Source organism: Salarias fasciatus, chromosome 3, assembly GCF_902148845.1.
Source record: "Salarias fasciatus chromosome 3, fSalaFa1.1, whole genome shotgun sequence".
NCBI classification, from domain to species: Eukaryota; Metazoa; Chordata; class Actinopteri; order Blenniiformes; family Blenniidae; genus Salarias; species Salarias fasciatus.
Window position 1 is genome coordinate 24,860,413 of NC_043747.1, and position 23,353 is coordinate 24,883,765.

Sequence of the window (23,353 nt, forward strand, 5' to 3'; positions counted from 1 at the left end):
TTTTTACTTTATTTTCTGAGGGATACTTTGTCAGTACCAACGATGCTTGAAATATTTCACTGTGCCTTCAGAGCAGCTTCCAACACGTGGTGTTCCTCTGAACGGTACGCTGGACTGAGCTGTCTGGGCATCACCGCTCAGTTGCTGTGCCTTACCCAACAAAGAGTATGTGTTTGTCCTAGAACTTCTCTGTACCGCAGTACCTGTTATCGCTCAATACTTCTGGATTGGATTACTCAACAATACCTTTACGCCTCCCCACTCTACCTTTTACGTTTCTCTGCTCTGCCTTGGTGTTTCCTCAGTCTGTCTTTGCATTTCCTAACTCTACCTTTGCGTTTTCCCGCTCTACCTATGCACTTGCCCGCTCTACCTTCACGTTTCCCCGCTCTACCTTTGCTACCATTTGTTTTCCTGCTCTACCTTTACATCTCCCACTCTACTTTTGGGTTTCCCCGCTCTACCTTTACATCTCCCCGCTCTACCTTTGGGTTTCCCCGCTCTACCTTTGGGTTTCCCCGCTCTACCTTTACATCTCCCGCTCTACCTTTTGGTTTCCCCGCTCTGCCTTTGGGTTTCCCCGCTCTAACTTTGGGTTTCCCCGCTCTACCTTTACATCTCCCGCTCTACCTTTTGGTTTCCCCGCTCTACCTTTGGGTTTGCCCGCTCTACCTTTACATCTCCCGCTCTACCTTTTGGTTTCCCCGCTCTACCTTTGGGTTTCCCCGCTCTACCTTTACATTTCCTCGCTCTACCTTTGCGTGTCCCCTTCTCTACCTTTGTTTCGTCTCATCTTTTTCCATTACCACTCTACATAGGCGGATCTCGGGGGTGGCTACTTGGGCTCAAGCCCCGGATGTTTTGTCAAGAGCCCCGGATCGCGGATCCGAGCTGGTCTGAGTATAATGTGCAGTACTGGAATTCACCAGAGAGTGGCAGCATGCGCTGGAGAGCAGCCAGCAGTCTGCCGCCTGTCCAGAAGACGAAGCGTTCACGTCTATGCGCGCTATTTGCTGCTCCTTGACTCTACTGCTGACCAGAGTCGACTCATGATGGATTTCTGAAGCTTTTTTAAAAAAGCGGACGTCGCCACCAGCAGCAGCAGCAGCAGCAGCAGCAGCAGCTGCAACACAGATTGATGTTCCCGGTTTGTGAAACTGACTGATTTTGCCAGCTGGCTATCAGTATTGTCCGTTAATACCAACAACAACACAACAACACAGCAACACAACCGCACTGAAAATGAAAGACAGCAAGATCAATGTTACATTCCAAGATAAGACTAAAAACCCTTGATGAAATATGAATGAAAAGTATTACTAGCAAAATGATTAAAGTATTCATTGTGCAGGAAAGTGCTCCCTGTCAGTGCTTTGCCATTATATAGGACGTTTTTGGATTATTATACTGTACTACGGCAGCTGTTTAAGCTTGTCCTAATTGTAGCTAATATGTACACTTTTGGGTGTTCAATCAACAGTTAATCATGATGTATTTTTCAGCTAATCCAAGGGAGTTTAAAACAGTTCATTTATTTGAAGAAGAGGGAGAATTTTCGAATCTCATCAAGAAACATTTCAAACATTTAAACTCAATATATCAGTATGTTTCATAGGTTTTATTTCTAAATATTTTTATTTATTTTAGTTCATGTGTGAGTGAAGAGGAAAAGACAGGAGATGACCCACATTTAACATTCAAAAAAAGGCATGACAAGACATGAGAGCAGCTCTGAAATATTGTATTTAAAGAGTAACGGAGACAGAAGAGAGGAAGGAGTGAAAGAGTGAGGGGGAAAATGAACAGGAAATCATAAAAAATGTGCAGAGAAAGCAAGAGAGAAGAGACAGGAGGATGGAAGACAAGACTGAAGAACAGAGCAGTAAAGGACAGCAGAGGTGCCAGCCAGGATCACAGGGAGCCTGCAGGAAGGAAATAAGGTATTTTATTATTTCTTTAGTTTATGATCAGTCTGAATAACTTTTGTATTTTAGATTTTTTTTCTTTCAGTGGACATGAGGCATAAAACAATGACTTCAAGGCTGCTTGTGGTAAGACATTTGAATCATTAAAGGGTCTGATTTTTAAGTGTTCTCTGTGCCTTTCTCAGCTTTCAATTGGTGGTAAGTTGATGTAAAAAAAAAAAAAAAATCAAAAAATAAAGATAGTTTAGTATGCGTGGCACAAAAAATGCCGGAAAAAATAGATCGGCATCTGCACCCTCAGGGCTAAGCCCCTGATCTCCTAGAATCCTAGATCCGCCCCTGCCACTCTACCTTTCAGTTAATGAGAAGTACACCTGAGAGACCTAAGAAACTTTTTAAACGCTCCGCTTTTGACATCCCCCTCATGAATACGGTGCCACAACTTTCAAAATAACTCAAAAGTAATCACCATGAAAATGTTGCTGTGACTTTTTTCACATCTCTGATAATGGAATTAGCAGCTGTTCATGAAATTAACTTACATTTTGAAGAAATTAAGCTTTTTTTTTTTACCTAAGTTAGATTTTTTTTTATTGTCTTAACCACATCCGTTCTGGAGTGGTCACAGTAATTCCGGCAGTCCATCCAAGAGAACCTTGCCATCTGTTCATTTCCTCAAATCTGTGATGTTAACTGAACTGCAGTTTGCTGTTCTTTAAGGTGATGAAGTCTAGATGCAGTATTATAGCTCATCTATTCCAGGTCATCTGCTTATTTCAACATTCTACTAAGACACATGAGAAGATGGAAATCTTGATCATAAGTGAAAAGTTATTTGAGTATCTGACGAACATCCATCAGCATTCAGTGGTCTTTTATTCCTACATTTTTTGCACTTTATAATGTGTCTTGTTGTGCTGTCATTTCAGGCGTCAGCAGGCGGCGCCACGACCGATTCAGACTGTGTAAAAAAAAAAAAAAAACACTTTGAACCCGTTCGGCTGGTATTTATTCACTTTCAAGTCAGTAGGGGAAATGTGTGTGAGTGTGACAGAAATCCTGGCATCACGCGTTGTTTATGTAACCAAACATTCCTGCTTTTTAATCCAAATAAAACTTTCAGTCTTAATTCCACATTCAGCTTTTATTGTCTTTGCCTCACACTGAACAGCTCAAACTTAATGAGATATTCCAGTTCAAACAGATTAAGCAAACATTACCCACACACAATGAAAACAATTAAATGATGATTCACATACAATGTAAGTAGAGTGTTCTAAAACGAAATAAATCAGAAAATAGTGAAAATACTGGTTGCAACTTCCCATATTTCAAATCAGTTGTTCTTTAGTATATAGAGATGCCAAAAAGAAAGTTAATTCCTCAAGAGGGTCCCAGTCATCCATTGAATTTAAATATGATACATATTAAGCAGATTCTCAGATTCTCAATTACACAACTCTGAATCGGTGTCAAGCATGGGATGCTCCAACATGTGTTAGAAGACCCCTGATTATCTCTTCGTGACCCCAGAATCTCATTGACAAAAGTTTTAATGCTCCTCTTTGTTGCCTCTGCAGGTCAGACCTCCCATGATTTCTTATGTTTCCCTCTGTAGTCTGAACTACATGAGAAAATGACACGGGCAGGATTTCAATCAGGATTAGAAGTTCTCTGAACTGGGTTCATTAAACTCAGCAGAGACTCCAGAAGAGCCGAGGAGCCACAGTCCAGCGTGTAGCGGCTGGGTGAAGGTGGTCTGGACTCTGTGGAGGAGAGTCATGGTTTCAGACACGCTGTAGAAGGACAGAATACCTGCCTTGTGATCCAGGTACACTCCCACTCTGGAGGACTGAGGACCTGAGACGGGTCTGCACTGCTTGTTGTACCAAAACATGTAAGAGTTGTTGTCACATTTCAAAGCCCAGGATTTGTCATTAAACCCCAAAATGCATTCGTTTTCACTCCCTGCTCTGCTGATGTTCTTGTATGTGACTGCAATGAAAACTCCTCCCCCTCTCCGCTCCACCTCCCAGTAACTGCGTCCAGTCAGACTCTGTCTGCCCAGGACCTGGTACCAGTAGGTGAACCTGTCGGGATGAGGAACGAAAGCGTCGTCCTGACGCTTGATGGCCACCTTCCTGTTCTCCTTGGAGAGTAACAGACGTCTGTGTGCCGAGTTTGGATCCAGAGTGATCTGCTGTGAATATTTTAAGAATTCTGCTCTGGTCTGTGGCTCTGAAGGCTTCTCTCCGGTGCCTCTTGGTGGAAACCGGTTGTGGTCCTTCTTGTCTTCCAGCTGCTCCAGCTGGACGTCTTTCCTCTTCAGCTCGGTGATCTCCAGCTGCAGTTTCTGCATCTGCTGCTGAAGCAGCTTCACATCGTTCTCCCGCTGCTCGTTTAATAGAAATAAACAAAAATAACCCTCGGTTTCTATTCAACACTGTAGCCAGACTGACAACCAGTCATACTGTAGTGGAACCAGTAATCCCAGAATCTTTAAACTGCCATGACTTTCTTAAATACTTTAATGATAAAATCATAACCATTAGAGGTAAAATCAGTGAAGCGCTTTCCTCAGATCAAGCTCAGGGAATCCAGCCACTGCCTCCACCTGAAATACCTGAAATACTAGATAGTTTCTCATTAGTAAATGGGGCTGAGATTACTTCAATTGTAATGTCTTCTAAAACCTCAACCTGTCTCCTAGATCCAATTCCAACTAAGCTTTTCAAAGATATCCTTCCAGTTATCTTAAATACAATCATAACTATAATAAATACCTCTCTAGAAAATGGCTATGTGCCACAGTCATTTAAATTCGCAGTAATCAAACCACTGCTGAAAAAACCTAATCTCGATCCTGATATTCTAGCTAACTACAGACCGATATCAAATCTGCCTTTTATTTCAAAAGTCCTGGAAAAAGTTGTGGTTAAACAGCTTTACCGCCACCTACAGGACAATAGTTTATTTGAGAAATTTCAGTCAGGATATAGAGCTTATCACAGCACTGAGACTGCGTTAGTTAAAGTCACTAATGACTTGCTATTGGCGGCTGACGCAGGTCTAGTCTCAATCCTGGTTCTCCTAGACCTCAGTGCAGCTTTTGATACAATCGACCACAATATTCTCCTGCAGAGGTTAGAATGTGAGGTTGGCATCAGAGGAAAAGCCCTCTGCTGGTTCAAATCCTATTTATCTAATAGGTACCAATTTGTTCACGTTAACCAACAGTCCTCACCGTGCTCCCAGGTCAGTTATGGGGTTCCTCAAGGGTCCGTGCTCGGGCCAATTTTATTTCTGTTATATATGCTTCCTTTAGGGAACATAATTAGAAGTCACGATATCAATTTTCATTGCTATGCAGATGACACACAACTGTATTTATCTATGAAACCTGATCAAACTAATCAAATAGACAGACTCAGTGACTGTATCAGAGAAATTAAAACCTGGATGACTACGAACTATCTCCGTCTGAATCCTGGCAAAACAGAGGTCATTATACTAGGCCCCCATAAACTGAGAGAGTGTCTATCCAAACAGATTATTACCTTAGATAACGTCAGTGTATCCTCCTCCTCTACTGTGAGGAACCTCGGGGTCTTATTTGATCAGGATATCTCATTTAAAGCACACATCAACCTGGCTTGTAAAACAGCATATTTCCACTTGCGCAACATAGCTAAAATAAGAAACATTCTACCTAGAAGTGATGCAGAAAAACTCATCCATGCATTTGTTTCTGCAAGATTGGACTACTGCAACTCCCTTCTCGCAGCCTGCCCAAAAAGTGTATTAAAAAACTTTCAGTTGGTTCAAAATGCAGCCGCCAGATTATTAACTGGAACTAGAAGACGTGAACACATTACTCCCGTTCTAAAATCTCTTCACTGGCTTCCAGTCGAGTTTAGAGTTAGATTTAAAATCCTTCTCCTCACTTACGAAATCCTAAATGGGATGGCTCCAACCTATCTCCAAGATGCTTTAACGCCTTATCAACCAATCAGAGCACTTCGCTCTCAAAATGCAGGGTTACTGGTGACTCCTAGAGTCTCTAAATGGACACTAGGTGGAAGAGCCTTTAGCTATCAGGCACCATTTTTATGGAACCAGCTTCCAAGTGGTGTCAAAGAGGCAGACACAGTCTCCACATTTAAGGTTAGGCTCAAGACGTTTCTCTTCGATGCAGCCTATGATCAGGTCAGCTAGGGATTCTAAACTAAACTAAACTAAACTAAACTAAACTAAACTAAACTAAAACAAACCAAACCAAACTAAAGTAAACCAAACTAAACTAAACTAAACTAAACTAAACTAAACTAAAACAAACCAAACCAAACTACAGTAAACCAAACTAAACTAAACTAAACTAAACTAAACTAAACTAAACTAAACTAAAACAAACCAAACTAAAGTAAACCAAACCAAACTACAGTAAACCAAACTACAGTAAACCAAACTAAACCAAACTAAACCAAACCAAACTAAACTAAACTAAACTAAATTAAATTAAACTAAACCAAACCAAATTACACTAAACAAAATTAAACTAAACCAAACTAAATTAAACTAAACTAAACTATACTAACTAAATACTAGTTTAAACAGTTAAGTATCCACAAAGCTGCCCCAGGAGCTAGAATGCTGTGGGAAGTACGGTGCACTGAGCCCTGTCCTCTAATGTCTGAATGTTATTCCCTTTAGTCCGTTCATTGCTTTTCACCTGCTGTCCCCCCCTTCGAGGGGGAGTCTTCTCCAGTTTCAGTTGCTGACTCCACTATTACGAAGGCCTATGAACAAGCTCCGTCGGGACCGGGAGGACACCCCTGTCGGTCCTGCCCGTGGACTGGCTTCGGTTCTACTGCTGGGATCCGTGGTTCTTGTGCTGGACCGTCCAACGAACTGTCCTCAACATTGTCCTAGGCTTTACTTCTTATTGTCTCATGCTAGCTGTTGCCAAAGCTGTCCGTCCCTGGGAGAGGGATCCCTCCATACTGTGGTTCTCCCCAAGATTTCTTCTTTTCCCACTGGGTTTTTGGAGTTTTTTCTTGCCGGATGTGAGGGTCGAAGGCGGTGGTTGCTTCGTTCTGTCTCGTTACTGTAAATATTGACATATTACCATTATGCTTATTCACTGTTTTTACTTTTACCGACAAATGTAACATCTTGAAGCCCTCTGAGGCAACTGTTGTTGTGATACTGGGCTATACAAAAATAAATTGATTGATTGATTGATTGATTGGATACTCTGCTGGATGTTTAGTCGATTCGCCTTCAGCTTCTTCTGCTTCTGGCTCCTTTCCGCTGCAGCTGGGACTGTTTCACGGCCTTGGCTTTGGTCCATCATGCAGGTGATCTGGTGAGCTGCTACTGTCAGCTTCAGAGCACAGCTTCAATAATCTGTTTGAAACAAAGAAGACCTTACTGTTACTTTTCATAATGTTGACTGAGAAAACATTGAATCATCAGTTATGTGGTGTGATGATCAGTCGCCCCCTAGTGGCTGTGTGCTCTCTGAATCATGAGTCCTATCAGACAACCCTAACCCTAAGAAACTGATCCTAAAGATAGAAAAAATATAAAACCTAACATAATGTCAACTGTGTTCAAGAAAAACACCACACCACAAACAGCTTATTTGCTTTTTCTTCTTTTCCTGCACATTTGATCCTCAATTCAGAGGCTGAAAAAACATTTAAGCAACAAGAAATTCAAACCTTCACATTTTACTTTATGCAGATGATTCAACTGTCTATTTTCACAAAACTAAAAAATCACCAACTACAATCTCAACATAAAGCCAATTTCAGTTAAACTTTCTGGTGAATAATACAGTGAAAGGTTAAAGAAAGTCCGATAGCTGTAGCATTCTGAATGTTTGTACAAACTCACTCAGCATAACTTTAAGGGTAATGCTGGTTGGCTATCTTTCATGGCAGCATCACCAAAATCTCAACTCAGATCAACACTGATGAAATTTGCATAAAAAAGATTAAATTTTCTTTGCAATTTTTACAACCTGCTTGAGAGTTTGATCAGATTGGAGCCTCTTGGGCCAGTTTTGGCCCACGGGCCTCATGTTTTGACAATTTGAAGCATCTGAAAAATGTGTCATTTCTGTTATACAAGTTCAAACAACCTGTTTCAAAATTTAATAATATTGAATAAATAAGGCTTTTAATTTGATCATCATTATCAGTTATACTAACATTGTTATTGTCCAAGCTACAAGTCAGTATTTTTATTGGCTCTGAGCTCAAACATGTGGACCTTGATCCAGCTGCAGTCTGGAACTTTGACAGAAGGAGAAGCAGTTAATCCAGAAATAGATTTAATTATTCCTGGAAGCAGTGATGTTTCCTCATTTCTCCATAAAGACTTTTACAGTATCAGTTTAGAAAGGGGAGAAGCACCAGAGTTCGGTTGAGTTTGTGTGATTTACTGATTGAATTTCACACTTTTCGTACTAAAGTGAAACAACAGGGCACTGCTTTGACCATTCTTGTTAAGGTGTCGGTAAGTTAAAGGGAAAGTCTATTGATGGTAATTTGATGCAATTTTAGTGATGCTGAGTCACAATGACATTCTGCGCACAATCAAAGACAAAAGCTGTGGAACTTCCTCATGCCAAACCATGACAGGGAGCGGCCTCAACGCGCACAATTACCTGCTGACCGTGAAATGTTGAAATTAGGAACTTCTTCCACATAAAAACTAAAAAAATCACACAAAAACAAAGAGTTCCAGTCATTTTTAATCTGAGCCGAGTCGAGTTTGAGTTCCACAAGGCTCGATCCGGGGCCCATGACTGTTCAGTATTTGACTCATAGAGAAAATATTGTTTTAGGTGTGTTTGCCTTTTCGGTGCAAACAGCTTGCCAAAATTTCCTGAAACAAAAATGAAAAGAATGATGAGTTTTCACTCAAAGCCAAAAATGCAGAAGCTGCTTTTGGAGAACCAAATCATTATTTCCCAGATCAAATTGGATGTAAACATCTGTATCATCAGCATAGAAGCTAATAAAAGCATAAAGACATGAAATGATAGTGAGTCCAGGATGGAACCTTGAGGAACTCCACATGTAGGGTTCAGAACAGACACGGAATTAATGGCTGACACAAAGAATCTTTTATTTGGGTTTAAATCAGTTCATTGTTTTCCAGAGATGCTCAGCTAGTGTTTCATGTGATGAAGCAGAATATTATGAGCAACAGACTCAAATGCAGCAGAGTCAATCAAAGTCCATTTGAATTTATAAATTCCCTGCAGCATCATTCATTTGGAAATGTTTTTTAAAGAGCAGAGAGAGTGTACTTTTAGGTTTTACAACAGTCGTCTCTGCTCACATTGATGTGATTTTGACCCAAACTGTGCAAGATGTAAGAAAACAAACCTGACTGAAAGGAGTTTTCACACACCAGGAAGTTGTTGAGTCTTTACTGGAATTTTATTGAGACGTGGAACGTCTGATGCAGTTATGTAACGACTGAGAATTGATTCCTTTTGAGAGGCGGTTATGTAACAGCAGTTTTCAACACTTGCTATTACATTCATGACAGATTTAATGAGTTCAAGTCAATATCAAAACAATTTAAAAAATGTTGCTCCAGTGAAATGGGACGAGTTACTGTAACACGTAACGATAAAAGTCAAACCCACTAACCTGTGGGCCAAGACTGGATGAACTAATAAACTTGCACTTCTTTAAAATGTCACAGTATTTGCATAAGGAAGTATCATTAAAATTGGCTTCATGTTGAGCTTGTTGGAATTTTCTGCTGTAATTGATCAAACATGTAGACATTGCATAAAGAAAAACCTGAAAATTTAAATTTGAAGGTGATTATTACACTATTTTTGTGATTAAGACGAACTTGAGATGTATGTTGGAGCAGCGTATCACCGTTAGTAATGAAAGAGATTCTCAATCGTATGCTGTAAATGCAATTGGAAACATAAGTCTGTAACCAGAGCTGGCTATCTATTCAGATTTCCCAGATTAATTCCATTTGATTCATGATTCAATTTAATTTTTAATGATTTTTCAGTCACAGGACCAATTTCACTTTAATATGGAATAAATTCTCAGAGTAAACAGTAAAAATGAACTTGAGCTTTTTGCATTGATACAACTGAAAATATTTACTTTAAGAAATGAGCCCATTGCATTTACATTAATCATGTATTTTCTATTGGATGTGACCAAAATGAAAATGCAGTGATTTAAAACAGGCAGGCAGAGTGAATCAGGTGCACATGGTGAAAGTCTCAGGCAGCAAACTGAATGTCCTTCTTGAGTGGCCCTGATGTGTTTCATAACTCGTAGAACCTGCTAGTTTTGTTCCCTTCTTTTGAGGATCCCTAACATAATTAGGGCTGGCGCAATATGCTTCTTTCCCGATTCGATTTTTTTAAATCTATTTTTCTATTCATTTATTTGTTTATTCTTTTTTTTTTTTTTTTTGATGTCGGTTAAATTTAAATTGTGATTCTTTGATTTTAGTGCTTCTTGGTTTGGTTTGTTTTTTTCTAGTTGTTGTTAACAACAACAAAAAAACAACATTTTGAATTCTATTTTTGAACAAAAGAAGTATTTTAAAATCACCAAACAAAAGATCCTGACACTGATGTGACTTGATTATTTTTCCCTACCCCTCATCATAATCAATAGTTTGTGAGAAGAAATCGATTTTTTTTTTACATGAAGAAGACAGAGTGTGTGCATCAGAGGCTCTCACCTGAGTGTTGATGCTGATCAGTGGGATGTGGCTGCCTCGATGCTCTTCATGTGTGAATGCTGTCCTGTCACTTCACCTGACCAGGTGTTTCAGCTTGGCCCTCCCACTGAACTCACTTCAACTCAAACCTTCCCACAATCCTCCTGTGGCATTCATAACCAGTACAACAAGGACACTGAGGACTGACACGGTCACCATGATCCCAGAGATTCATTTTATTGTCTTTTTACATAACACACTCTTCATTGACAGGAATTTCAGTGGCAGTGACGCCACCAGCTGGATTTCTGTAGTTTGAGCAGATTGACTGTTTTAAGTTCATGAATTAGAAACAGTCTCAGCATCACACAGAAAGAGAAAAGATCACAGGATTTAAAAACATCATCATTATTGTCAAGTCACTTTTTTCAATGATCCAAATTCTTAAAAACAACCTGGTAAAACAGTCTTTAAAGTGATTAAACAGTTAAATTTCCATAAAAATCAATGTTTACAAAGGTTTGATTCACTGATGATCTGCTGATTAGTAGTGATGGCAAGATGAAGCCTCATGAACCACTGTTTTTGTTTTCTGAAGCCTCGAGATGGCACTCTTGGATGAAAGATTGAGGCTGAAGTACTGGCAATGAAGTGTGCTTTCAAACATTTCTTGAACGGATAGCACCATCTAGTGGCTTCAGAAAATTAAGACAGTGGTTCATGAAGCTTCATCTCGCCATCACTACTGATTCGTGTCCACATTATACATTAACCTGGTTCATTGACGAGGAGGACGAGGAGCCCAGACATCCAGCAGCTTGAATGACTGAAGCATTAGCAGTAGCAGCTCCTCCTCAGCGGCTCTCAGTGAGATGTTTGTCCCTGTGTCTCTCAGGATGTCCTGGAGTTTCTCCCTGCTCTCTGACACAGCTGCTGCCACATCCTCAAAGTATCTGAGAGGAGCAGTCTGGATGCTGGAGGAGTGTGTGGGCTCACTGAGTGCTGACACTGAGGGGTAGCTGAGCAGAAACTGGGTGTGGTCCTCTGTGTGAGCCAGCTGCTCCAGCTGGACGTCTTTCCTCTTCAGCTCAGCGATCTCCTGCTCCAGCTTCTTCTGAAGTTCTTTGAGTTCACTCACTGCAGTTTGCTGCTGGGATCTGAGCAGCTGTTTCACCTCAAGGCTTCTTTTCTGGATGAGATGGATTATCTGGGTGAAGCTCTCCTCGCTGCCGTCGTGCTGTTGACAATTTTTTTCCTCTCAAAAGTGCCAGGTAACTCCAGGAAGTGACGTGGCGCCGGCGGCGGAGGAGGAGGAGGAGGAGGAGGAGGAATGGGACGAGGCGCTGTTCGACTTCCCCGGTCAGACGGCTGAGGACCTGTCCTTCCAGAAGGGGGCGCTGATCTGGGTGACGGAGCACATCGACGCCGAGTGGAGGAGGGGCAGAGTGGACGGGAAGGAGGGGCTTTACCCAGCGGCCTTCACCCAGCCCTCCCTGCGTCCACCGCCGGCTAGTGGAGGATCGGCCAGAGCAGTGTTCGACTTCACGGCTGAGAACCAAGACGAGCTGACTCTCAAGGTCTGTGATTGGCCGATTCTCTCTCTCTCTCTCTCTCTCTCTCTCCTCTCTCTCTCTCTCTCTCTCTCTCTCTCTCTCTCTCTCTCTCTCCACAACCCTCTGAATTGCTGATCTCCTCTGGACTCATGCCGGAGCTTCGTTCTTACCCGCCTCGGTTCTGTTTCCCCCTGCAGGTCGGTGATATCGTGACGCAGGTGGAGTCGGTGGACGAGCAGTGGATCGTGGGAGTCCCGGCGACGCCTTCATCGGTCCAAACCACTCAGACCCTTTCCAATGACTGATAACTGGAGGAACCTGAAAGACACTACATGTGCTCGATTTCCCTTCATCTGCACTTTCCTCCTCTACTGAACTTTCTTTTTTAATTCCATTGAAATCTGTCTTTCGCAGATCGGTTTCAGCCCTGAACCAATGAAAACGGTCCAAACTAGCTCTGTATTCACAAGTCAGATCACTACGGCGGAGTTTTGTTGCTTGTTCTTTTAACCCTTCTGTTGTTTGTTTTTTTTTTTTTTGAAGGAATGAAACAACCTTCTTGTTAACCATCGGAGTGCAATTGAGTGAAGTGTTATTTGTCTTTATTATTTTACCAGAAAATCTGCTGACTTTGGTCTAAATTAAAGTTTGAATCGTTTTCATTTTCAGCTCGAAACAGAGGCGTCAAGACAGACAAATCAAACCAGTTCTGCCTTATTCTCAGTGGATTCAATGGTTTTTTTCCCCACAACTTTTCACAATGTTTCAAGATCTTTTTGAAGACTTTTAGGAATTCTCATGGCCCTAGTAGGCCGCTGTAGATTACTGAGTAAACGTGCCAGAGACCGCAAAGACTGAAAGGTGAGTTTAACTGATTAAGGGACTGTTGAGGCAAAGCTTCTGGAGCGAACATTTGAAGGTGGGACGAACCACAGCTGTGTGTTTTATTAGAGTGTGTGTGTGTTGAGCATTAAAATTGAATGTTTCGTCAAAGAAGGATTGAGTTTGTTCTGTCAGAATGCCACCAGAAACGCGGCATTGGGATTTTCTGAGGGATACTTTTGTCAGTACCAGCGATGCTTGAAATATTTCACTGTGCCTTCAGAGCAGCTTCCAACACGTGGTGTTCCTCTGAACGGTACGCTGGACTGAGCTGTCTGGGCATCACCGCTCAGTTGCTGTGCCTTACCCAACAACGAGTATGTGTTTGTCCTAGAACTTCTCTATACCGCAGTACCTGTTATCGCTCAATACCTCTGGATTGGATTACTCAACAATACCTTTACGTCTCCCCACTCTACCTTTTACGTTTCTCTGCTCTGCCTTGGTGTTTCCTCAGTCTATCTTTGCATTTCCTAACTCTACCTTTGCGTTTTCCCGCTCTACCTATGCACTTGCCCGCTCTACCTTCACGTTTCCCCGCTCTACCTTTGCTACCATTTGTTTTCCTGCTCTACCTTTTGGGTTTCCCCGCTCTACCTTTACATCTCCCCGCTCTACCTTTGGGTTTCCCCGCTCTACCTTTGGGTTTCCCCGCTCTACCTTTACATCTCCCGCTCTACCTTTTGGTTTCCCCGCTCTGCCTTTGGGTTTCCCCGCTCTAACTTTGGGTTTCCCCGCTCTACCTTGGCTACCATTTGTTTTCCTGCTCTACCTTTACATCTCCCACTCTGCCTTTGGGTTTCCCCGCTCTACCTTTACATCTCCCCGCTCTACCTTTGGGTTTCCCCGCTCTACCTTTGGGTTTCCCCGCTCTACCTTTACATCTCCCGCTCTACCTTTGGGTTTCCCCGCTCTACCTTTACATTTCCTCGCTCTACCTTTGCGTGTCCCCTTCTCTACCTTTGTTTCGTCTTATCTTTTTCCATTACCACTCTACATAGGCGGATCTCGGGGGTGGCTACTTGGGCTCAAGCCCCGGATGTAGGGATGTGCGATACCACTTTTTTTCAGACCGATACCAAGTACGAGTACTTCATCTTCAGTACTCACCGATACCGATACTTGCATACCGATACTTTATATACATAAATGTAAAATAATGCAATGAGATTATTTTTGAAAATGAATTTTATTTCCAATAAAAAGGCAGCCCAGCCACTACGTTTAAGTCCAAAATAATAGTCTGAAAAATAAAACAAGCAACTGAGTTTGCACTTATTTAAATGAAATTAAGTGCAAGATAAAACAATTTCTCTGAGTTTTACACTTTACATAAACTATGGTTTTTAAATGTACTAATTTTAATGATTTTTTTATGAACTAAAGTCAAAGACAGAACAACCCCCGAGTTTAAAGAGTTGCTCGTGTTATTTGTGCTGCTCTCGGATCTCTGCTCTCAGTTTCTCGGTCTTCTGCAGAGTTTGCCCTCGAGTTGCTGCCGGAGTTTTCTTTTTTCCAACACAACAGCGTCAGACTCTCGTCCACAAGCTTCGCCCTGAGGTGTTTAAACAAATTACTCGTGGTAAATGAACAACATCGCGCACCTCCTTTAGCAATTTTAGCATTGCAGAGTTAGCATTCTGCAAAGCTCGGCTCGTTTTCACTTGTATAAAAGAATTTCCACACCGGCGGAGTTTTGGTGAGACGAGCAGCCGTTCTGGATTCATTCCTGTTTTCTCTGCTCTGGATGAGACTCATGGAGAAGTCAGCCCACTGCAGTGTAGCCCTGCGCCTGTCAGCGCTCCAGAGAGGAGCTTCTTCCTCCTTCATGTTTGTCGGCAGCTTGCATCCCATTTGGTTGCACTACCGCCAACTGCTGGTGAGGAGGGCTTACTACGTGTGGGGTTTTCTTGCCGTGAGTATCGGCGGCTGGCATCGGTAGCCTTCGCGAGTACCCGATACCTTGAAATAAGGCCAGTATCGGCCCGATACCGATACCTGGTATCGGTACTCGCACATCCCTACCCGGATGTTTTGTCAAGAGCCCCGGATCGTGGATCCGAGCTGGTCTGAGTATAATGTGCAGTACTGGAATTCACCAGAGAGTGGCAGCATGCGCTGGAGAGCAGCCAGCAGTCTGCCGCCTGTCCAGAAGAAGAAGCGTTCACGTCTATGACGTTATTTGCTGCTCCTTGACTCTACTGCTGACCAGAGTCGACTCATAATGGATTTCTGAAGCTTTTTTAAAAAAGTGGACGTCGCCACCAGCAGCAGCAGCAGCAGCAGCAGCTGCAACACAGATTGATGTTCCCGGTTTGTGAAACTGACTGATTTTGCCAGCTGGCTATCAGTATTGTCCGTTAATACCAACAACAACACAACAACACAGCAACACAACCGCACTGAAAATGAAAGACAGCAAGATCAATGTTACATTCCAGGATAAGACTAAAAACCCTTGATGAAATATGAATGAAAAGTATTACTAGCAAAATGATTAAAGTATTCATTGTGCAGAAAAGTGCTCCCTGTCAGTGCTTTGCCATTATATAGGACGTTTTTGGATTATTATACTGTACTACGGCAGCTGTTTAAGCTTGTTCTAATTGTAGCTAATATGTACACTTTTGGGTGTTCAATCAACAGTTAATCATGATGTAGTTTTCAGCTAATCCAAGGGAGTTTAAAACAGTTCATTTATTTGAAGAAGAGGGAGAATTTTCTAATCTCATCAAGAAACATTTCAAACATTTAAACTCAATATATCAGTATGTTTCATAGGTTTTATCTCTAAATATTTTTATTTATTTTAGTTCATGTGTGAGTGAAGAGGAAAAGACAGGAGATGACCCACATTTAACATTCAAAAAAAGGCATGACAAGACATGAGAGCAGCTCTGAAATATTGTATTTAAAGAGTAACGGAGACAGAAGAGAGGAAGGAGTGAAAGAGTGAGGGGGAAAATGAACAGGAAATCATAAAAAATGTGCAGAGAAAGCAAGAGAGAAGAGACAGGAGGATGGAAGACAGGACTGAAGAACAGAGCAGTAAAGGACAGCAGAGGTGCCAGCCAGGATCACAGGGAGCCTGCAGGAAGGAAATAAGGTATTTTATTATTTCTTTAGTTTATGATCAGTCTGAATAACTTTTGTATTTTAGATTTTTTTTCTTTCAGTGGACATGAGGCATAAAACAATGACTTCAAGGCTGCTTGTGGTAAGACATTTGAATCATTAAAGGGTCTGATTTTTAAGTGTTCTCTGTGCCTTTCTCAGCTTTCAATTGGTGGTAAGTTGATGTAAAAAAAAAAAAAATCAATAAATAAAGATAGTTTAGTATGCGTGGCACAAAAAATGTCGGAAAAAATAGATCGGCATCTGCACCCTCAGGGCTAAGCCCCTGATCTCTGAGAATCCTAGATCCGCCCCTGCCACTCTACCTTTCAGTTAATGAGCAGGAAACCTGAGAGACCTAAGAAACTTTTTAAACGCTCCGCTTTTGACATCCCCCTCATGAATACGGTGCCACAACTTTCAAAATAACTCAAAAGTAATCACTATGAAAATGTTGCTGTGACTTTTTTCACATCTCTGATAATGGAATTAGCAGCTGTTCATGAAATTAATTTACATTTTGAAGAAATTAAGCTTTTTTTTTTACCTAAGTTAGATTTTTTTTTTATTGTCTTAACCACATCCGTTCCGGAGTGGTCACAGTAATTCCGGCAGTCCAGCCAAGAGACCCTCGCCATCTGTTCATTTCCTCAAATCTGTGATGTTAACTGAACTGTAGTTTGCTGTTCTTTAAGGTGATGAAATCTAGATGCAGTATTATAGCTCATCTATTCCAGGTCGTCTGCTTATTTCAACATTCTACTAAGACACATGAGGATGGAAATCTTGATCATAAGTGAAAAGTTATTTGAGTATCTGACGAACATCCATCAGCATTCAGTGGTCTTTTATTCCTACATTTTTTGCACTTTATAATGTGTCTCGTTGTGCTGTCATTTCAGGCGTCAGCAGGCGGCGCCACGACCGATTCAGACTGTGACGCGTTGAGTGAAAAAAAAAAAAAAAAAACACTTTGAACCCGTCCGGCTGGTCGTTGTTCACTTTCAAGTCAGTAGGGGAAATGTGTGTGAGTGTGACAGAAATCCTGGCACCACGCGTTGTTTATGTAACCAAACATTCCTGCTTTTTAATCCAAATAAACCTTTCAGTCTTAATTCCACATTCAGCTTTTATTGTCTTTGCCTCACATTGAACAGCTCAAACTTATTGAGATATTCCAGTTCAAACAGATTAAGCAAACATTACCCACACACAATGAAAACAATTAAATGATGATTCACATACAATGTAAGTAGAGTGTTATAAAACTAAATAAATCAGAAAATAGTGAAAATACTGGTTGCAACTTCCCATATTTCTAATCAGTTGTTCTTTAGTATATAGAGATGCCAAAAAGAAAGTTAATTCCTCAAGAGGGTCCCAGTCATCCATTGAATTTAAATATGATACATATTAAACAGATTCTCAGATTCTCAATTACACAACTCTGAATCGGTGTCAAGCATGGGATGCTCCAACATGTGTTATAAGACCCCTGATTATCTCTTCGTGACCCCACAATCTCATTGACAGAAGTTTTAATGCTCCTCTTTGTTGCCTCTGCAGGTCAGACCTCCCATGATTTCTTATGTTTCCCTCTGTAGTCTGAACTACATGAGAAAATGACACGGGCAGGATTTCAATCAGGATTAGAAGTTCTCTGAACTGGGTTCATTAAACTCAGCAGAGACTCCAGAAGAGCCGAGGAGCCACAGTCCAGCGTGTAGCGGCTGGGTGAAGGTGGTCTGGACTCTGTGGAGGAGAGTCATGGTTTCAGACACGCTGTAGAAGGACAGAATACCTGCCTTGTGATCCAGGTACACTCCCACTCTGGAGGACTGAGGACCTGAGACGGGTCTGCACTGCTTGTTGTACCAAAACATGTAAGAGTTGTTGTCACATTTCAGAGCCCAGGATTTGTCATTAAACCCCAAAATGCATTCGTTTTCACTCCCTGCTCTGCTGATGTTCTTGTATGTGACTGCAATGAAAACTCCTCCCCCTCTCCGCTCCACCTCCCAGTAACTGCGTCCAGTCAGACTCTGTCTGCCCAGGACCTGGTACCAGTAGGTGAACCTGTCGGGATGAGGAACGAAAGCGTCGTCCTGACGCTTGATGGCCACCTTCCTGTTCTCCTTGGAGAGTAACAGACGTCTGTGTGCCGAGTTTGGATCCAGAGTGATCTGCTGTGAATATTTTAAGAATTCTGCTCTGGTCTGTGGCTCTGAAGGCTTCTCTCCGGTGCCTCTTGGTGGAAACCGGTTGTGGTCCTTCTTGTCTTCCAGCTGCTCCAGCTGGACGTCTTTCCTCTTCAGCTCGGTGATCTCCAGCTGCAGTTTCTGCATCTGCTGCTGAAGCAGCTTCACATCGTTCTCCCGCTGCTGGATACTCTGCTGGATGTTTAGTCGATTCGCCTTCAGCTTCTTCTGCTTCTGGCTCCTTTCCGCTGCAGCTGGGACTGTTTCACGGCCTCGGCTTTGGTCCATCATGCAGGTGATCTGGTGAGCTGCTACTGTCGGCTTCAGAGCACAGCTTCAATATTCTGTTTGAAACAAAGAAGACCTTACTGTTACTTTTCATAATGTTGACTGAGAAAACATTGAATCATCAGTTATGTAGTGTGATGATCAGTCGCCCCCTGGTGGCTGTTTGCTCTCTGAATCATGAGTCCTATCAGACAACCCTAACCCTAAGAAACTGATCTCAGAGATAGAAAAAATATAAAACCTGAAATAATGTCAACTGTGTTCAAGAAAAACACCACACCACAAACAGCTTATTTGCTTTTTCTTCTTTTCCTGCACATTTGATCCTCAATTCAGAGGCTGAAAAAACATTTAAGCAACAAGAAATTCAAACCTTCACATTTTACTTTATGCAGATGATTCAACTGTCTATTTTCACAAAACTATAAAATTACCAGCTACAATCTCAAAATAAAGACAATTTTAATTAAACTTTCTGATGAAAAATACTGTGAAAGGTTAAAGAAACTCCTGTAGCTGTAGCATTCTGAATGTTTATATAAACTCACTCAGCATAACTTTGGCTGGTTGGCTGTCTTCGATGGTATCACGGATATCTCAGCTCAGATCAACACCGAAGAAATTTGCTAAAAAAGATCAAATTTTCTTTGCAATTTTTACAACCTGCTTGAGGGTTTGACCAGATTGGAGCCTTTTGGGCCAGTTTTGGCCCACGGGCCTCATGTTTTGACAATTTGAAGCATCTGAAAAATGTGTCATTTCTGTTATCTAAGTTCAAACAACCTGTTTTAAATTCAATAATATTGAATAAATAAGGCTTTAAATTTGATCATCATTATCAGTTATACAAATATTGTTATTGTCCAAACAAGTCAGTGTTTTTATTGGCTCTGAGCTCAAACATGTGGACCTTGATCCAGCTGCAGTCTGGAACTTTGACAGAAGGAGAAGCAGTTAATCCAGAAATAGATTTAATTGTTCCTGGAAGCAGTGATGTTTCCCCATTTCTCTCAGTATAAAGACTTGTACAGTATCAGTTTAGAAAAGGGAGAAGCACCAGAGTTCGTTTGATTTACTGCACTTCTATGATTGAATTTCACCCTTTTAGTACTAAAGTGAAACAACAGAGCACTGCTTTGACCATTCTTGTTAAGGTGTCGGTAAGTTAAAGGGGAAGTCTATTGATGGTAATTTGACACAATTTTAGTGATGCTGAGTCACAATGGCATTCTGCGCACAATCAAAGACGAAGGCTGTGGAACTTCCTCATGCCAAACCATGACAAGGAGCGGCCTCAACGCGCACAATCTGCCGCTGACTCTCAAATGTTGAAATTAGGAACTTCTTCCATATAAAAACTAAAAAAATCACACAAAAACCAAGAGTTCCAGTAATATTTAATCTGAGCCGAGTCGAGTTGGAGTTCCACAAGGCTCGATCCGTGGCCCATGACTGTTCAGTATTTGACTCATAAAGAAAATATTGTTTTAGGTGCGTTTGCCTTTTCTGTGCAAACAGCTTGCCAAAATTTCCTGAAACAAAAATGAAAAGAATGATGAGTTTTCACTCGAAACCAAAAATGCAGAAGCTGCTTTTGGAGAACCAAATCATTATTTCCCAGATAAAATTGGATGTCAACATCTGTATCATCGGCATAGAGGCTACTAAAAGCATAAAGACATGAAATGATAGTGAGTCCAGGATGGAACCTTGAGGAACTCCACATGTAGGGTTCAGAACAGACATGGAATTAATGGCTGACACAAAGAATCTTTTATTTGGGTTTAAATCAGTTCATTGTTTTCCAGAGATGCTCAGCTAGTGTGTCATGTGGTGAAGCAGAATATTATGAGCAACAGACTCAAATGCAGCAGAGTCAATCAAAGTCCATTTGAATTCATAAATTCCCTGTGTGGCATCATTCATTTGGAAATGTTTTTTAAAGAGCAGAGAGAGTGTACTTTTTAGGTTTTACAACAGTCATCTCTGCTCACATTGATGTGATTTTGACCCAAACTGTGCAAGATGTAAGAAAACAAACCTGACTGAAAGGAGTTTTCACACTCCAGGAAGTTGTTGAAGAGTCTTTACTGGAATTTTATTGAGAAGTGGAACGTCTGATGCAGTTATGTAACGACTGATAATTGATTCCTTTTGAGAGGCGGTTATGTAACAGCAGTTTTCAACACTTGCTATTACATTCATGACAGATTTAATGAGTTCAAGTCAATATCAAAACAATTTAAAAAATGTTGCTCCAGTGAAATGGGACGAGTTACTGTAACACGTAACTATAAAAGTCAAACCCACTAACCTGTGGGCCAAGACTGGATGAACTAATAAACTAGCACTTTTTTTAAAATTTCAAAGTATTTGCATAAGGAAGTATCATTAAAATTGGCTTCATGTTGAGCTTGTTGGAATTTTCTGCTGTAATTGATCAAAGATGTAGACATTGCATAAAGAAAAACCTGAAAATTTAAATTTGAAGGTGATTATTACACTATTTTTGTGACTAAGACGAACTTGAGATGTATATTGGAGCAGCGTATCACCGTTAGTAATGGAAGAGACTCTCAATCGTATGCTGTAAATGCAATTGGAAACGTAACTCTGTAACCTATCTATTCAGATTTCCCAGATTAATTCCATTTGATTCATGATTCAATTTAATTTTTAATGATTTTTCAGTCACAGGACCAATTTTACTTTAATATGGAATAAATTCTCAGAGTAAACAGTAAAAATGAACTTGATCTTTTTGCATTGATACAACTGAAAATATTTACTTTAAGAAATGAGCCCATTGCATTTACATTAATCATGTCTTTTCTATTGAATGTGACCAAAATGAAAATGCAGTGATTTAAAACAGGCAGGCAGAGTGAATCAGGTGCACATGGTGAAAGTCTCAGGCAGCAAACTGAATGTCCTTCTTGAGTGGCCCTGATGTGTTTCATAACTCGTAGAACCTGCTCGTTTTGTTCCCTTCTTTTGAGGATCCCTAACATAATTAGGGCTGGCGCAATATGCTTCTTTCTCGATTCGACTTTTTTTTATCCATTTATTTATTCATTTATTTATTTTTTTATTTTTTTTTTTGGTGTCGGTTAAATTTAAATTGTGATTCTTTGATTTTAGTGCTTCTTGGTTTGGTTTGTTTTTTTGTAGTTGTTGTTAACAACAACAAAAAAACAACATTTTGAATTCTATTTTTGAACAAAAGAAGTATTTTAAAATCGCCAAACAAAAGATCCTGACACTGATGTGACTTGATTATTTTTCCCTACCCCTCATCATAATCAATAGTTTGTGAGAAGAAATCGATTTTTTTTTTTCCATGAAGAAGACAGAGTGTGTGCATCAGAGGCTCTCACCTGAGTGTTGATGCTGATCAGTGGGATGTGGCTGCCTCGATGCTCTTCATGTGTGAATGCTGTCCTGTCACTTCACCTGACCAGGTGTTTCAGCTTGGCCCTCCCACTGAACTCACTTCAACTCAAACCTTCCCACAATCCTCCTGTGGCATTCATAACCAGTACAACAAGGACACTGAGGACTGACACGGTCACCATGATCCCAGAGATTCATTTTATTGTCTTTTTACATAACACACTCTTCATTGACAGGAATTTCAGTGGCAGTGACGCCACCAGCTGGATTTCTGTAGTTTGAGCAGATTGACTGTTTTAAGTTCATGAATTAGAAACAGTCTCAGCATCACACAGAAAGAGAAAAGATCACAGGATTTAAAAACATCATCATTATTGTCAAGTCACTTTTTTCAATGATCCAAATTCTTAAAAACAACCTGGTAAAACAGTCTTTAAAGTGATTAAACAGTTAAATTTCCATAAAAATCAATGTTTACAAAGGTTTGATTCACTGATGATCTGCTGATTAGTAGTGATGGCAAGATGAAGCCTCATGAACCACTGTTTTTGTTTTCTGAAGCCTCGAGATGGCACTCTTGGATGAAAGATTGAGGCTGAAGTACTGGCAATGAAGTGTGCTTTCAAACATTTCTTGAACTGATAGCACCATCTAGTGGCTTCAGAAAATTAAGACAGTGGTTCATGAAGCTTCATCTCGCCATCCCTACTGATTCGTGTCCACATTATACATTAACCTGGTTCATTGACGAGGAGGACGAGGAGCCCAGACATCCAGCAGCTTGAATGACTGAAGCATTAGCAGTAGCAGCTCCTCCTCAGCGGCTCTCAGTGAGATGTTTGTCCCTGTGTCTCTCAGGATGTCCTGTAGTTTGTCTCTGCTCTCTGACACAGCTGCTGCCACATCCTCAAAGTATCTGAGAGGAGCAGTCTGGATGCTGGAGGAGTGTGTGGGCTCACTGAGTGCTGACACTGAGGGGTAGCTGAGCAGAAACTGGGTGTGGTCCTCTGTGTGAGCCAGCTGCTCCAGCTGGACGTCTTTCCTCTTCAGCTCAGTGATCTCCTGCTCCAGCTTCTTCTGAAGTTCTTTGAGTTCACTCACTGCAGTTTGCTGCTGGGATCTCAGCTCCTGTTTCACCTCAAGGCTTCTTTTCTGGATGAGATGGATTATCTGGGTGAAGCTCTCCTCGCTGCCGTTGTGCTGTTGACAATTTTTTTCCTCTCAAAAGTGCCAGGTAACTCCAGGAAGTGACGTGGTGCCGGCGGCGGAGGAGGAG

The 23,353-nt window shown here is 41.2% G+C and overlaps 1 protein-coding gene across 2 annotated transcripts; it reads right to left on the reverse strand.

The window, feature by feature from the left end:
- Positions 1 to 3,247: 3,247 nt before the first annotated feature.
- Positions 3,248 to 22,115, reverse strand: LOC115381566 (tripartite motif-containing protein 16-like). Of its 2 annotated transcripts, XM_030083048.1 has the most exons (3): positions 22,062 to 22,115; positions 18,544 to 18,740; positions 3,248 to 4,284 (listed from the first exon to the last, which is right to left on the reverse strand). In XM_030083048.1, exons 2-3 carry the CDS (start codon positions 18,685 to 18,687, stop codon positions 3,589 to 3,591), a joined length of 840 nt encoding a protein of 279 aa, XP_029938908.1. In that variant the 5' UTR covers positions 18,688 to 18,740; positions 22,062 to 22,115; the 3' UTR covers positions 3,248 to 3,588. The 2 variants fall into 2 exon arrangements, with proteins under 2 accessions (XP_029938908.1, XP_029938916.1); XM_030083056.1 differs by lacking the exon at positions 3,248 to 4,284 and having other exon boundaries at positions 17,651 to 18,740.
- Between the last annotated feature and the right edge of the window lie 1,238 nt (positions 22,116 to 23,353).